At 44.7% G+C, this 16,093-nt stretch overlaps 1 protein-coding gene across 1 annotated transcript in view; it reads left to right on the top strand.

Annotated features, from left to right (window-relative positions):
• Positions 1-16,093, top strand: part of LOC126252989 (uncharacterized) — a 999,773-nt gene that overhangs the window by 638,328 nt on the left and 345,352 nt on the right. The window contains exon 6 of the mRNA XM_049954016.1: positions 1,935-3,243. Coding sequence (XP_049809973.1) covers positions 1,935-3,243 — 1,309 coding nt within the window. The remainder of the gene's footprint in view (positions 1-1,934; positions 3,244-16,093) is intronic.

Below are 16,093 nucleotides of genomic sequence, written 5' to 3' on the forward strand. Positions count from 1 at the left end.
GTACGAGGGTTCTTCAATAATTAAGAGACAAATTGTCCTGGGAAAAAACTGTTAGCAGGGCAAGTTTGATACTTTCATGGCTTCAAGTTGGCATCACTGGGACGAGCACTGATCAGCTGATGTATCAACATTGTTTTGTTTATAACCTCAAAAATATGTTTCAATATGGCGAGTCCGCTTGAAACGTCCACATTAGTTGAACAACGTTCTGTTGTCCGTTTTTTACTTGCTGTAGGCGAGAAACCAGTGAATATATACTGTAGAATGTCTAAAGTTTGTGGTGAAGGTTTTATGAATCGTGTAATTTTTTTTACAAGTGGGTAGAGCAGTTCAAAAATGGTCGCGACTCACTGACTAACGAACACCGCTCTGGCCGACTAGTTGCAATTTCAAGTCCCTCACTTGGAAGTCGAATTGACGACATTATTCGTGCCGACCGCCGTGTAACTGTGGAGATGCTAGTTGATAAGGTTCAATTAGTACTGGTACAGTTCGTAACATCTGTAACAAGCTGAAGTATTACAAAACATGTGCAAGATGGATCCCAAAGGAGTTGGCGCGTCTACACAAGGAAACAAGGTTGAGAGTGTGCACAGAGCTAAAGGAGCGTTATGAAAGAGAAGGTGAGCACTTCCTCAGCAAAATTTTAACTTTTGATGAAACTTGGGTCCACGATTTTGAGCCAGAATCAAAAAGACAAAGCATGGAGTGGAAGCACACCAACTGACCTGTGAAGAAAAAATTAAAAACCCAAGCATCAGCAGGGAAAGTCATGTTGACGGTGTGTTGGGATGCAGAAGATCCGTATTTTTGTGATTATCTCGAAGAGCAGCGTACAATGAACAGCCAATACTACTCGGATTTGCTTTTAAACAAGGTGAAGCCAGCCATGAGAGAGAGACTTCTTGGATATCAGAGGAGAGGTGTGATTCTCCAGCAAGACAACGCACATCCTGGTATTGTACAACTAACCCGTGAAACCATCGACAAAATGGGCTGGGAAATACTGCCTCATCCCCTTTACAGTCCTGATTTAGCACCTAGTGATTTCCATTTTTTTTTGGTGCATTACGTAGAAAGGGTTTCCAGGACAACGAGGTCTTGAAAAAGTTTGTGGGAAATTGGTTGAAACATCAAGATAAAGAATTATTTGCAGCCGGAATAAAAAAGCCTGCAACCCGTTGGAACAAGTGCATAAATGTTCAATGGGATTATTTTGAAAAGTAGAAAAAGTATTGTTTTGCAGAAACAAACGCTTTTTTCTCCAGACCAATTTATCTGTCTAATTATTGATTGACTCTCATACATTATCCGATCTGAGTAGTATGCAGGGCAAAAATCGGTTAGTAAAATGTTTAATTTCAACTATGTGATTTTTGGAAATAGTGCTTCGTATTGTGCGACCTTTTATACTATTAATGAATGAGTCACAGAAAAGATTAACTTTTTCTTAATAAGTAGTTACGAACTTAGTCTCAGATATACCTAAATTCTATGAAAAATCCGAACTGAAAGTGACAAAGAAAGTAAGAACATCGTTGCCACGTAGAATATCATAGGAACTTATTTATAGCCTGCAAAGAAAGTATAAAAGTACGTATTTCTGACGTGTACGCCGAGTTCTATTTTTTTACACTTCCAGTAATTTCGATTGGGTGTTGTGGAATAACTGAAACTCTTGCACATAAGCGCCGGTCCGCTGCGGAATTAGTATGTACTATAAAGCATTTCAAAAGTACCTCTGTTTCATTTTGTATGATGATTTCATTGTGTATTATTTGTCTTATTCGTCTTGTTACGTGGAACAGTAATAAAAGTAGCTCTAAAATAGTAACGATAAACATCATAGAGAAATTTTTCCTTTCGATACCCACTTTCTATATTTAGAGATATGATGTATCATGGTTAGTAAAATGAATCATTTTGTCTTTTAGGAATTTCCGGGTCAAAGGAAAAGAACGGCGCTAAACGACGGCCAATGGATGTTGAAGTGGAAGACAGAAAGCATTGGCAACAACAAGTGGAACAGAAAGAACAGCAACTGCAGCAGAACCACTTACAAGAGCAACAACAAAAAGATCAGCAAGAACAACCGCCCCAGAAGCAGTACCAGCACACTCAGCATCACCAACAGTCTTCACCTCTTCAGCAGCCCTTGTATCACCACCAACAGCCTTCTCCATACCAGCAGTCCCCATATCACCACCAGCAACCTTCACCACATCAGCAGTCACCATATCACCACCAGCAACCTTCACCGCATCAGCAGTCCCCATACCATCACCAGCAACCTTCACCGCATCAGCAGTCCCCATACCATCACCAGCAACCTTCACCGCATCAGCAGTCCCCATACCATCACCAGCAACCTTCACCGCATCAGCAGTCCCCATACCATCACCAGCAACCTTCACCGCATCAGCAGTCCCCATACCATCACCAGCAGCCTTCACCCCATCAGCAGTCCCCATACCACCAACAACCTTCACCCCATCAGAAATCTCCATATCTCCAACAAGCAGCTTCACCACATCCACAGTCCCCACTTAATCACCAACAGCTGCCACCTCATCATCAGGCTGCTCAACACCACCAGCAGCCATCAGAAATACACCAACAGCCCCCTCAACATCAACAACTGTCACCACTGCAACAGACACCTCAGCATCACCAGCAGCCATCACCAATTAGCCAACAGGCTCCTCAACATCACCAGCAGCCATCAACACTACAACAGCGCCAAGAGCCATCACCACTTAACCAACAGGACACTCAGGATCACAAACTCCCATCACCCCCACAGGCCCCACAGAACCGTCAGCAGCCATCGCCACTTCAGAAACAGAGCCTACAGTATCACCAGCAGCCATCACCTTATCACCAACAGTCATCACACCACCAGCAGTCATCACCTTATCACCAGCTCCCATCCCCTTACCACCATCAACCATCGCCATATCAACAGCAGCCCTCTCAATACCACGAGCAGTCTTCGCCAAATACACAAGAAGCACATCAACAGCATCACAAATCACCACCACAGGATCACCAACAGTCTTCGCCGCCGCAGCAGCAGCAGCAACAACAGCAGAAACCGCCTCCGTCGCCCCATCAGCAACTGCCTCTGCAACAGCACCACCACCAAGCCTCTCAGCTCCACCAGCAGACTTCACAGCAGGTGTCACAGAAAAAGCAGCAACAGCAGCAGGAAAACCACTGCGATACTCAGCAAGGTCAAGCCGAGTAAGTATTTAAGCAAGTATGTGATAAATTTCTTTTCAGCCTCTAATAATACTGTTCTCATGAATTAGAATTCTACATGACTTCACGAAAGAAGACAGATCTGCGTTAGCACTAACTGTTCACTGAGTGAACACGTATGTTCTCACCACTTTGTTACTGTTAAGATGCAAATAATTCGGACTGTTGTGTATGACACATTGTCTCTAACACTCCAGAATTCCTTATTAAGGGAGACGATAAGTGAAAAGTAAGTTTTTCGTTTACTCTGACATCATACAAAATATTCCTTTAAATAAAATACAATATACTGAAATACGAGGGCCGTTCAGAAAGTAACCTCCGGTTGATTTAAAAAAATACACCAAGTTAAATAAAAATATTTTAATATATACATCTTACAACTACATCTTTGCACTATTTTTCTACATAGTCTCCATAGCGATTGAGGCACTTATCGTATCTCTTCACAAGCTTTGAAATTCCTTCTGCATAAAAATCGCCCGCTTGTGCCTGGAGCCAGCCTATGACCGCATCTTTGAGCTCTTCGTCGTCATCAAACCGCTGTGACCCGAGCCATTTCTTCAAATGCATGAAGAGGTGATAATCACTTGGCGCCAGGTCTGGGCTGTAAGGTGGATGGTTGATAACGTCCCACTTGAAGGACTCAAGAAGGGCCTTTGTTCTGCGAGCAGAGTGAGGACGGGCGTTATCTTGCAAAAAAAACGATGCCGGAAGTCAGCATACCACGGCGTTTGTTCTGTATAGCCCGTCGTAACTTTTTTATTGTTTCACAGTACACGTCTTGATTAATGGTCGTACCACGTTCCATGAATTCAACCAACAACACCCCTTTGGCATCCCAAAACACCGTTGCCATCAGTTTTCTGGCAGAAAAATCTTGCGAGGCTTTTCTTGGTTTGGTAGGCGAATTTGAATGTGCCCACATCTTTGATTGTTCTTTTGTCTCAGGGTTCACGTACTTAATCCAGGTTTCGTCACCGGTCACGATTCTGTTTAACAATGGTTCTCCTTCGTCCTCATAACGTGACAGAAAGTCTAATGCAGAGGCCATTCTTTGAGTTTTGTGGTGGTCGGTAAGAATTTTGGGCACCCATCGTGCACAGAACTTACGGTAACCCAATCTTGCTGTCACTATCTCGTACAAGAGAGTCTTAGAAATCTGTGGAAAACCAGTAGACAACTCCGACATTGAGAAACGTCGATTTTCACGAACTTTTGCATCAACTGTCTGAACGAGTTCGTCAGTCACCAATGATGGTCTACCACTCCTCTCTTCATCATGAACGTTTTCTCGTCCACGTTTAAATAAACGTACCCATTCACGGACAACTCCTTCACTCATAACTCTTGGTCCGTACACGGCACAAAGCTCACGATGAATAGCTGCTGCAGAATATCCTTTGGCTGTAAAAAACCTTATGACAGCACGCACTTCACATTTGGCGGGGTTTTCTATTGCAGCACACATTTCAAACTGCCACAAAAACTAAACTAGCGCAGGTACGACGTTCACTCGACCACGGCTTGATGCCGACTGACCTGTTGAGTGCGTGAACGCACAGATGGCGTCGCTACTCCCCCCACAACCCGCACTGTGACCACTCGGAGGTTACTTTCTGAACCGCCCTCGTAAATTTACACTATGTGATCAAAAGTGTCTGGACGCCCCCAAAACATACGTTTTTCATATTAGGTGCAGTGTGCTGCCACCTACTGCCAAGTACTCCATATTAGCGACCTCAGTAGTCATTAGACATCGTGAGAGAGCAGAATGGGGCGCTCCGCGGAACTCGTGGACTTCGAACGTGGTCAGGTGATTGGGTACACTTGGGTTACACGTCTGTACGCGAGATCTCCACACTCCTAAACACCCCTAGGTCCACTGTTTCCGATGTGATAGTCAAGTGGAAAGGTGAAGGGACACGTGAAGCACAAAAGCGTACAGGCTGACTTCGTCTGTTGACTGACAGAGGCCATCGACAGTTGAAGACGGTCCTAATGTGTAATAGGCAGACATCTATCCAGACCATTACACAGAAATTCCAAACTGCATCAGGATCCATTGAAGGTACTATAACAGTTAGACGGGAGGTGAGAAAACTTAGGTTTCATGGTCGAGCGTCTGCTTATAAGCTACACATTACGCCAGTAAATGTCAAACGACGCCCCTCTTGGTGTAAGGAGCGTAAACATTGGGCGATTGAACAGTGGAAAAACGTTGTGTGGAGTGACGAACCACAGTACACTATGTGGCGATCCGATGGCAGGGTGCGGGTATGAATGCCCGGTGAACGTCATCTGCCAGCGTGTGTAGTACCAACAGTAAAATTCGGAGGCGGTGTTTTACGATGTTGTCGTGTTTTTCGTGGAGGGGGCATGCACCCCTTGCTTTTTTTCTTGGCACTATCACAGCACAAGCCAACACTGATGTCTTAAGCACCTTCATGCTTCCCACTGTTAAAGAGCGATTCGGGGATGGCGACTGCATCTTACGAGGTGCATTCAAGTTCTAAGGCCTCCGATTTTTTTTTCTAATTAACTACTCACCCGAAAACGATGAAACTGGCGTTACTTCTCGACGTAATCGCCCTGCAGACGTACACATTTTTCACAACGCTGATGCCATGATTCCATGGCAGCGGCGAAGGCTTCTTTAGGACTCTGTTTTGACCATTGGAAAATCGCTGAGGCAATAGCAGCACGGCTGGTGAATGTGCGGCCACGGAGAGTGTCTTTCATTGTTGGAAAAAGCCAAAAGTCACTAGGAGCCAGGTCAGGTGAGTAGGGAGCATGAAGAATCACTTCAAAGTTGTTATCACGAAGAAACTGTTGCGTAACGTTAGCTCGATGTGCGGGTGCGTTGTCTTGGTGAAACAGCACACACGAAGCCCTTCCCAGACGTTTTTGTTGCAGTGCAGGAAGGAATTTGTTCTTCAAAACATTTTCGTAGGATGCACCTGTTACCGTAGTGCCCTTTGGAACGCAATGCGTAAGGATTACGCCCTCCCTGTCCCAGAACATGGACACCATCGTTTTTTCAGCACTGGCGGTTACCCGAAATTTTTTTGGTGGCGGTGAATCTGTGTGCTTCCATTGAGCTGACTGGCGCTTTGTTTCTGGATTGAAAAATGGCATGCACGTCTCATCCATTGTCAAGTCCCATTCATGCTGTCGTTGTGCGCCAACATTATTTGGCATCATGCCACACGGGCGGCCATGTGGTCGTCCATCAGCAATCGTGGCACCCACCTGGATGACACTTTTCACATTTTCAGGTCATCATGCAGGATTGTGTGCACAGAACCCACAGAAATGCCAACTCTGGATGCGATCTGTTCAACAGTCATTCGGCGATCCCCCAAAACAATTCTCTCCACTTTCTCGATCATGTTGTCAGACCGGCTTGTGTGAGCCAGAGGTTGTTTTGGTTTGTCGTCACACGATGTTCTGCCTTCATTGAACTGTCGCACCCACGAACGCACTTTCGACACATCCATAACTCCATCACCACGTGTCTCCTTCAACTGTCGATGAATTTCAATTGGTTTCACACCACGCTGTTCAAGTAAGGAAAACGTCGCCATTTTAAGTATTTAAAACAGTTCTCATTCTCGCTGCTGCCGGTAAAATTCCATCTGCCGTACGATGCTGCCATCTCTGGGACGTATTGACAATGAACGCGGCCTCATTTTAAAACAATGCACATGTTTCTATCTCTTTCCAGTCCAGAGAAAAAAAATCGGAAGCCTTAGAACTTGAATGCACCTCGTACAACACGATCGAGCACCTGTTCGTAATGCACGACCTGTGGCGGTGTGGTTACACGACAATAAGATCCCTGTAATGGGCTGGCCTGCACAGAGTCCTGACCTGAATCCTATAGAACACCTTTGGGCTGTTATGGAACGCCGACTTTGTGCCAGGTCTCACCGACCGACATCGATACCTCTCCTCAGTGCAGCACTCTGCGAAGAATGGGCTGCCATTCCCCAAGAAACATTCCCGCCCTTGACTGAACGTATCCCTGCGAGAATGGAAGATGTCATCGAGGCTAAAGGTGGGCCAACACCATATTGAATTCAAGCGCTACCGATGGAGGGCTCCACGAACTTCTAAGTCATTTTCAGCCAGATGTCCGGATACTTTTGATCACATGGTGTGTACAGGGTGAAAAGTATTTAAACCGACAAACTCTGGGAGGTTGTAGGGGACATCGAAACAAATATTTTTCCCTAATGTCATTTTTCCCTAATACCATTTTTCCCTTATGTCATTTTTCCCCTTATGTCATTTTTCCCCTTATGTCATTTTTCCCCTTATGTCATTTTTCCCCTTATGTCATTTTTCCCCTTATGTCATTTTTCCCCTTATGTCATTTTTCCCCTTATGTCATTTTTCCCCTTATGTCATTTTTCCCCTTATGTCATTTTTCGCCATATGTCATTTTTCGCCATATGTCATTTTTCGCCTTTAAGGAGTATTTAAATCGGTGGAGGCCGTATTATGCTCTTCAGTTGTAGGCAACTGCTGTCCACCAGTGTAGTAATGCAGTGTCTCTATTGTCTCTGTTTACTAATGGAGCGATACACTTGGAGTGAGTACACTGAAATGCTTGGTGCGTACTACGTAGCGCACCACAACGGACGAGCTGCACAGCGGGTTTAACAACAATGTCCTAATCGCCGTATCCCGCATCATGCGACCTTTGCTGCTGTGTACCAACGTCTGCGTGAGACCGGGTCATTTAGCAGATTACATGGACAGGGACGCCGTCGCACGGTAAGAACGTTGCAATTTGAGGAAGCTGTCTTGCAGCATGTGGAGCGGGATCCTTCAATCAGCACTCGTGCAATTGCACGTAACATGGGGACGAATCAGACGAATGTAAGAACAGTCCTTAGAGAGCAATTGTTACGTCCATTTCACTTACAGCGTGTCCACAACCTGGAAGCAGTTGATTATCCACCCAGAGCACAGTTTTCGCAGTGGTACCTGGGACACTGTGAAATGCATCCTACATTTCCATCCTCTGTGTTGTTTACCGATGAAGCAACGTTCGGGAGTGATGGAGTCTTCAACATGCACAGTTCGCATTTTTGGAGTGAGGATAACCCACATGCCACAGTTACTAGAGCTCATCAAGTGCGGTTCTTCGTTAATGTGTCGGTCGGTGTTGTTGGGGACTGTTTACTTGGGCCGCACCTGCTACCTAGGCCATTAAATGGCAGGCACTATTACAATTTTCTCGCCAGAACATTGCCAGAATTGTTGGAAAACGTCTCGCTCCCTACAAGACAACGCATGTGGTTCCAACATGGCGGGGCACCGGCACATTTCAGTCGTCGTGTGCGTCGATTCCTGGACCAATGGTTCCCAGAAACGTGGATTGGCATAGGTGGTCCTGTACCATGGCCTGCTCGATCCCCAGATATGTCCCTTCTGGACTTTTTTGTTGGTTTCATTAATTTTTTGCCAGAGAAATCTTCCTCTACCGGTTTAAATACTCCTCATAGGAAAAAATGACATTAGGGAAAAAATATTTGTTTTGATGTCCCCTACAACCTCCCAGAGTTTGTCGGTTTAAATACTTTTCACCCTGTATAATTGCACTCTAAGTACTAAGACATAATGAAACTTTCCTACTAGTCTAGCAGACTGTAATAAATGTACGTCTCTACATTGCTCGGTCACCACGAACGGCCAACTCTGCGTCCCGTCTGAATTCATGAGATTATTGATGAGATCCTTGGCAACTTTTCTCTACTCTTCGAGAACAGCTATCATCAGCTGTGCAATAGTCGTGTGATGTATTAGCTTAGTTAAAATGTGTCTTCCAAGAGAATGAAACGCTTACTGAAAAGGATTTGCCGCTAAAGCATACTGGCCGTGTCATTAGCGATACGACACCTTGGGAGCAAACATACAGCGCTATGAATACGAGCATGAACATTAATGAAATGGAAAGCATCGGCCATAACGCCAGGCTGTCAAATCAGATGTCAGAAGAGGACATTCCTGTACTTCAGGATAACAAGTTTAGAGCATCCACAATTTTTCATTCTAAGCCACACGCCAGATCAAATGTTCAGCTGCTTCTGGTTCCACGCTGTCTTCGTAAAAACGCGTGGCCGCCATGATCGACAGCAAAAGGTGAGGTCTATAAAAAACTGCTCCAATCGTTCTGATCCGTTTGAAGTTATCTTTCCAGTCCTCTGCATTTACGCAGTTCCTTGCCTCACACAATCCCACAAAGATCAAGTTATCAGTTCATCTTTTTTAATCGTTCGATTATTAAAGGAAAGAAGGAACTGTTGACCTCGTTCGTATAGTCCTCCTAAACCTCACCAAAAACTCCGTAAATCATATCGTTCGTTGTGCCCCTATCTACAGTATTATTCCACTTCGTCTTCATACAACACCGTGCGAGCTGGTAGTAGGGCAAATACCATGGGTCTGCACGCATATAATCAAACTTCACGTAAACGCAGTGGATGAATAACGCTGGTCAAGGTAAAATTGTCGCGGTAGGGTGGAGCGAAACTCTAGGCTCAGCTGTGGGCGTTCCACGTGTAAACTCTGACGGTTCTCGCCTAGTGTGTTGGCGTAGTGGTTAAGCAGGACTGTAGGCAGTGCAGGACTATGATCCCCGCTCTCTCATCCAGATTTAGATATTCCTTGCTATGCAAGCACTGTGAGCAAGTTATTCGTGGACACACTGAATAATATCCTGGGATATGGCATCTGTATACAGGTTTAGGCTCCGAATGACTTCCAACACAGAAATCCGATAGTCTTCACAGTATGATGTCGGCGTAGTCGTCTCTCCATCTTCGTCCCCTTCAGCGAAATGCGTAGGACTGCTGAAGCATTCATGCTTAATCAAACATTGAAATGCCATTTATAGCGATCAGATTCTAGGTGGAATGCGAAAACAAATATCGCCATTAAACGTCTCTTGCCCATATTTAAATAAGTCTGCTGATTTACAAGGAAAATTAAAATTCAAACAACAGTAAATAACTTTCATATTCATTCTCTGCAATAGTCTCGTTGCGTATAGCAGTTATTTTGTCCAAAGCTTCTTGGTGAGCAACTCGCTCTACTTGAACATGTAGACATTCGGGAGAAAGTGGCCTCACCCGACACAGGTCCGTGCATGGAAGCAATATGTTCCATAACGCCGCGCGAAAATATGATTTTTCAGAGGGCCATATCTCGGGGTTCTATTTATCAGAGATAGCCATTGGCGTAGCGCCCATTAGCATTCCCATTGGAAAAACGGCCATACCGTAGCTATGATGCAGTAGGATCAAAATTAAAAATTTGGGTAGCTCAGATGGTAGAGCACTGCGAAAGGCAAAGGTCCCGAGTTCGAGTCTCGGTCCGGCCCACAGTTCTAATCTGCCAGGAAGTTTCATATCAGCGCACACTCCGCTGAAGAGTGAAAATCTCATTCTGTAAGCATTACACACTTTGACAAACTGCCTATTCGCTTCTCTCTCGGGTTCTTCGGCCGACGTCCATCTAACGATTTTACTGACGTTTCGCCAGCACGAGTGGCTGGCATTGTCAAAGCTTCACCCTCCATTGCCGGTGGTGAACTGGAGCCGAGCTCGCGGCCGCAGTCTATATGTACCTGGCGCGCCAACGTCAGAGGGCTTCTCCGCGGTCATTTCCGGTGCGGTCCTCCTCTTGCTACCTGCGAAAGTCGTTCGCTGCAGTACGGTAAGCCAGGATCCGTTTACCTTAAGGATTTCCTCTTTTTTATTGAAGCTGTTGGCGTGTTTTTGTATTTCTACAGCGTCTCTGAACAAGAGTGTGTGATAGTGCTTCTCCACAGCCAGAACTTCCGTGTCGGCGAATTTTATTACTTGGTTGGTCTCACTCAGTGCGTGCTCTACCACGGCCGATTTCTCCGCCTGCCCCAACCTGCAATGACGCTTCTGTTCTTTGATCCTGGTGTGGATTGATCGTCCAGTCATTCCGACATCAACTTTTCCGCATGTGCACGGTATACGGTACATTCCCGACATTTCAAGTGGGTCTCTTTTCTCCTTTGCCGATCTAAGACACTCTTTGATCTTCCTTGTCTGTTTGAAAATCATCTTTACGCCATGTTTGCGCAGTATACGGCCGATTCTGTCCGTCACTCTGGGAATGTGTGGCAGAAAGACCGTACCCGACATTTATTTTTCTGATTCCTGACTTCGCCGAATGTTTGGCGCTGTTACACTTCTAACATAATTTGTGGCGTACCCATTGCTCCTCAGAACACTTTCCAGGTGTTGCATTTCGCGTCTGAGGTGCTGCGGCTCACATATTCGTTCTGCTGGCGTTACGAGCGTATTAATCATGCCTCTTTTCTGGCTCGAGTGGAGGTTTGGTTTGATAGTTTGTGCAGATATCGGTCCGTGTGTGTCGGTTTTCGATACACGCTGTGTCCCAGGTTTTCGCCATCCCTTGTGACCAGCACATCTAGGAGTGGCAGTTTTTTGTCCTTTTCTACTTCCATGGTAAATTTTATGTTGGCATGGAGGCTGTTCAAGTGTCTTAGGAAGTAACCGAGCTGTTCTTCACCATGGCTCCACACAACGAAAGTATCATCGACGTATCTGTACCACACCTTAGGCTTGCAAGTCTCCAAGTCAAATTCGAAGCACAGGGACTAGAAAGCCTTAAGGTGAACGGATCCTTGTTTCCCGTACTGCAGCGAACGTCCTTCGCAGGTAGCAAGAGGAGAACCGTGAAACGTCCCCTTTTAACAATTATACACGACTGTCCTTAAACTGACACACAGTATTTTTAGCGCAACACAATCTGACTTTCAAAAAATCCCTACAAAAGAATGGCCCTGACTAACATTAAACTATACCTTTCACAAAACACTTACCTCACAAAAATCTTGGTTACTCGAACTACTGCAATACAGCGAGCGCGAGCGCCACTACTGCCAGCTAAATAAAAGATTCTAACTACGGAAGGCACTAACTACTGACAGGCATAGTTAGCAAATGAAAGATTTTGATAGAGAACAAACAATGTATTTACCTTAATAATGTTGAAAACTCATAATATACATAGCAGTTCATGACATCCAATTTTAAAAATTTCGAAACTCCGCCATCTCTCTCCCCACATCCACCACTGCTGGCGGCTCACCTCCAACTGCGCAACGCTACGTGCTGTTCACATCCAGCTGCCGCTGCCCAACACTACAATGGCAGACAACAATGCAAACTAGCCACAGACTGCACACAGCACAGCCAGTGATTTTCGTACAGTGCGCTACGTAACGTTGCCAATAAGAAAACATAAACAGCCTACTTACAACCGCACCGGAAATGACCGCGGAGAAGCCCTCGGACGTTGGCGCGCCAGGTACATATAGTCTGCGGCCGCGAGCTCGGCTCCAGTTCACCACCGGCAATGGAGGGTGAAGCTTTGACAGTGCCAGCCACTCGTGCTGGCGAAACGTCAGTAAAATAATTAGATGAGCGTCGGCCGTATAACCCGAGACAGAAGCCAGTAGGCAGTTTGTCAACAAGTGGCCACGAAAGCCTTAAAAATTTTGTATTACACACTTTCTCCAGCCCAGACAAATTGAGCAATTGGTTCTTTTGCACTAGGTATTGCTAGGGTGGACCTTAGATGAGTTAAGAGCACCATTTGTTCATGGGCGATTTTTGGAAAAAGCTATGATTTTTGGGTCATGGCCTATAATTCCTGGTCACGATCGATCGTCGAAATTTTTACCGTGCGCTTTTAAGATGTTGTTCTCAAGGGAACTTGAAACTTTTTCAGTATCACTATTCGCTACCGAGATCCAGAAATTGAAAGTTATCGCACTTACGCACGTAAAATATGCAGGTAATATCCAGTCTGAGCCATGAAAGTAGTTTGCTCTGACGTAGTGAACACATGCCAAGGGTTCTGGGGTCATCGCAAGGGTTCTGAGTTCACGATTTAGTTAGGAGGCGGGCGTGTTTGAAATGGTGACGAAAAACATAGTTTGGTGACCTCGGACATTTCAAAGTATTGTCACAGTGAACGAAAAAATCTGTTATTTCCACAATCAGATTAGTTTTGCCATTGAACAAACACATTAGCCTCAAGGATAACCAGACTTCATCCAATGTCTTTAGCTGGTTACTGGAGGCTCACATGACTCAAACGTTTTTTTTCTCCTCCATGGAAGTGGGTAGGGGTTATTGTTTTAGAGCTCGGCCAAACGTAAAAACATAGTGAGCTGGGTGTAGAATAGAGGAGCCCGGTTGGGAAAGTTTAAAATGAAATATACAGTTCTGGTATTTCTTTCAACTAAAGTAAACCTCCAGAAAGCATTGACTGGCATTTTTTAATTGCAGTTATTGAACATAATATGTTGTATACAGGATGTCCCTGGTGGATTTGTCAATTTTCAGAGATATAACAGGGACGTTAATTCGAAGCAAGAACGGCTAGTAAACACGGCCTCTAAAATACATACCTTAAGAGCTACGAGAATTTGTTCATCTTCGCTACTGTGAAACAGATCTCTTCTACTGAACAAGTGGTCATCGCCCTTGCAGTACGCGTTTTAGAGCCCATAGTTGCATGACTTTTTGCTTCGAGTGATCATTGCTGACACCCATGAATATTGACCAGTCCTCCTGGGACACGTTGTAAAGAGGGTGAACCTGAACCTTACCAACATCATTTCAGAGAGTGTTCAGGGGTATTTCGTATTTTGATATAAGGAACCTGTCGTCTGCGGTGGCTCGTTGCGGGATACGTTATTTGGAAATAAACTTAATCCATTCCTCTAAGCAGGGATGGGAAAAACAGACCTCTTAACCGTACCGGTACTTCAGTATTGAATAACCGGTATTTTTCGGTATTTGTTTGGTCTCGGCTGCGACAAGTTTTCTAAATTTCTTACTAATAACTGGGGAACAAAATGGCATGTAACTTTCCCATAGCAGAAGTAGAAAAATTTTTGATTTTTAAATAAACAATTTAAGTAACATTTTTACTACAAATGAGTGACGCTTATTCTTAAAATTTAAATAATGGGCGGTTACATAAAATGGGAAATACCATCAATGCTATTTCAACAACAACAGAAACAGTTGGAAACTAGCAACAAACACATGACATAAGAATCTGTACAGCACTGCTGAGACGATAACGTACTTGCTGCCGTGTGGTCTGGGCTACTACACGGTACGCGTGCTGCACTAGATATTCTCCGCCTCGTCTATTCGGTACTTGCTCGTGTCGCCTTCAGACGGTTTGATCGCAGAATGAAACCACGTTAGTTTGTACGTATTTTGCGAAGCGCGGAAGCAGTGGAGTAAGTGCTCCATTTGTTTTCAAAGATTAAAAACGACAGGACGCACAGTATATTTTCGACATCAAAGAAGCAGAACAAATTCACAATGTGCGTTAGAAAAAAAGGTAAATTTGATTGATATATCTATTAACTGACGTGTTATAAACATAGGATAACTGATCCCTTAATTTTCTCTCTGTCGGTCCGTTATGGCCAGGTGACATCGGAAGGTACGTACTTTTCAAGTCAATAAACTTTGCCAAAAGTCGTAGACTTTAAGCTAAGAGTATTTTATTTCGAACGCAACCAGTTTCGGCAGTTCATTTTGCCATCTTCAAGCCCCATACGCCTATTTTCGAATCAACGAGCTTATCGTATAGCGCCATAAAACTGGATACCGTGAATCCCAATCGTTGTGCAACTGATTCATACGAAAGCGGACCGAGCGAGGTGGCGCAGTGGTTAGACACTGGACTCGCATTCGGAAGGACGACGGTTCAATCCCGCGTCCGGCCATCCTGATTTAGGTTTTCCGTGATTTCCCTAAATCACTCCAGGCAAATGCCGGGATGGTTCCTCTGAAAGGGCACGGCCGACTTCCTTCCCCATCCTTCCCTAATCCGATGAGACCGATGACCAAGCTGTCTGGTCTTCCCAAACCAACCAACCAACCAACCAACCAACCAACCATACGAAAGCGTGACCTGAACTCAGTCAGTTGGGGTCACACTTTCGTATGCGTATGGGGCCTGAAGATGACAAAATGAATTGCCAAAACTGGTTGCGTTAGTAATAAAATAAAATAACCTGAAGTATACGGATTTCGGTAAAATTTATTGCTTTAATTTTGTGGTTGCTTTAGGGTAAAAAATTTATACTATCCAAAAGTGGCGATGCAGGAAATTTGTCGTCTTTTGACCTTTCGCTCTCTCCGTCGCAGCTGACCGTTTCCTTCACCTTCGCCATCTTTACCGGAGACAGTGAGACCAATTTCTGACACAACCTCAATCTCATATCGTTCTCGTTCTCCTCCTCTTCCAACTTCATTACTTTTTTAAAGCTTTGTTAGAGAGTCGTTTATTTCTGGAAATAATAGCAATAACAAGCCGAAAATCAGTCATTTCAGAACCCAGTTATTTCGAGCGTTTTTAAGTCAGGTTAAACCAGAAACGAAAAATCCGGTGTAACCGAAAACCGGTTGTTTCGGCGATAACTGCCAGCCCTACCCCACAGTACATACTGTCAGAACAATAACGCCCACTTCACTCTTAACCTACATGTTTGTAGCAGCGGAAAACTGCAGATGGAAAAATGACTGTGATGTGGCCTTCCATTGCATCCTGCGAACGCCTGCAGGAGGTGCATATAGACCATTTCTGAATCAGTAAACCGATCCATACTGTTGCATATCACTGTTGACGTGTAACACTGTTGGAAATTACAAGCCCGAGATAGAACACAGCAGTACCAGATACGAACTTGAGAACGAATAGTTAAAGAGGCCATTACAGTTGTTAA

This window comes from Schistocerca nitens, chromosome 4 (genome assembly GCF_023898315.1).
Source record: "Schistocerca nitens isolate TAMUIC-IGC-003100 chromosome 4, iqSchNite1.1, whole genome shotgun sequence".
In the NCBI taxonomy this organism is placed as follows: Eukaryota; Metazoa; Arthropoda; class Insecta; order Orthoptera; family Acrididae; genus Schistocerca; species Schistocerca nitens.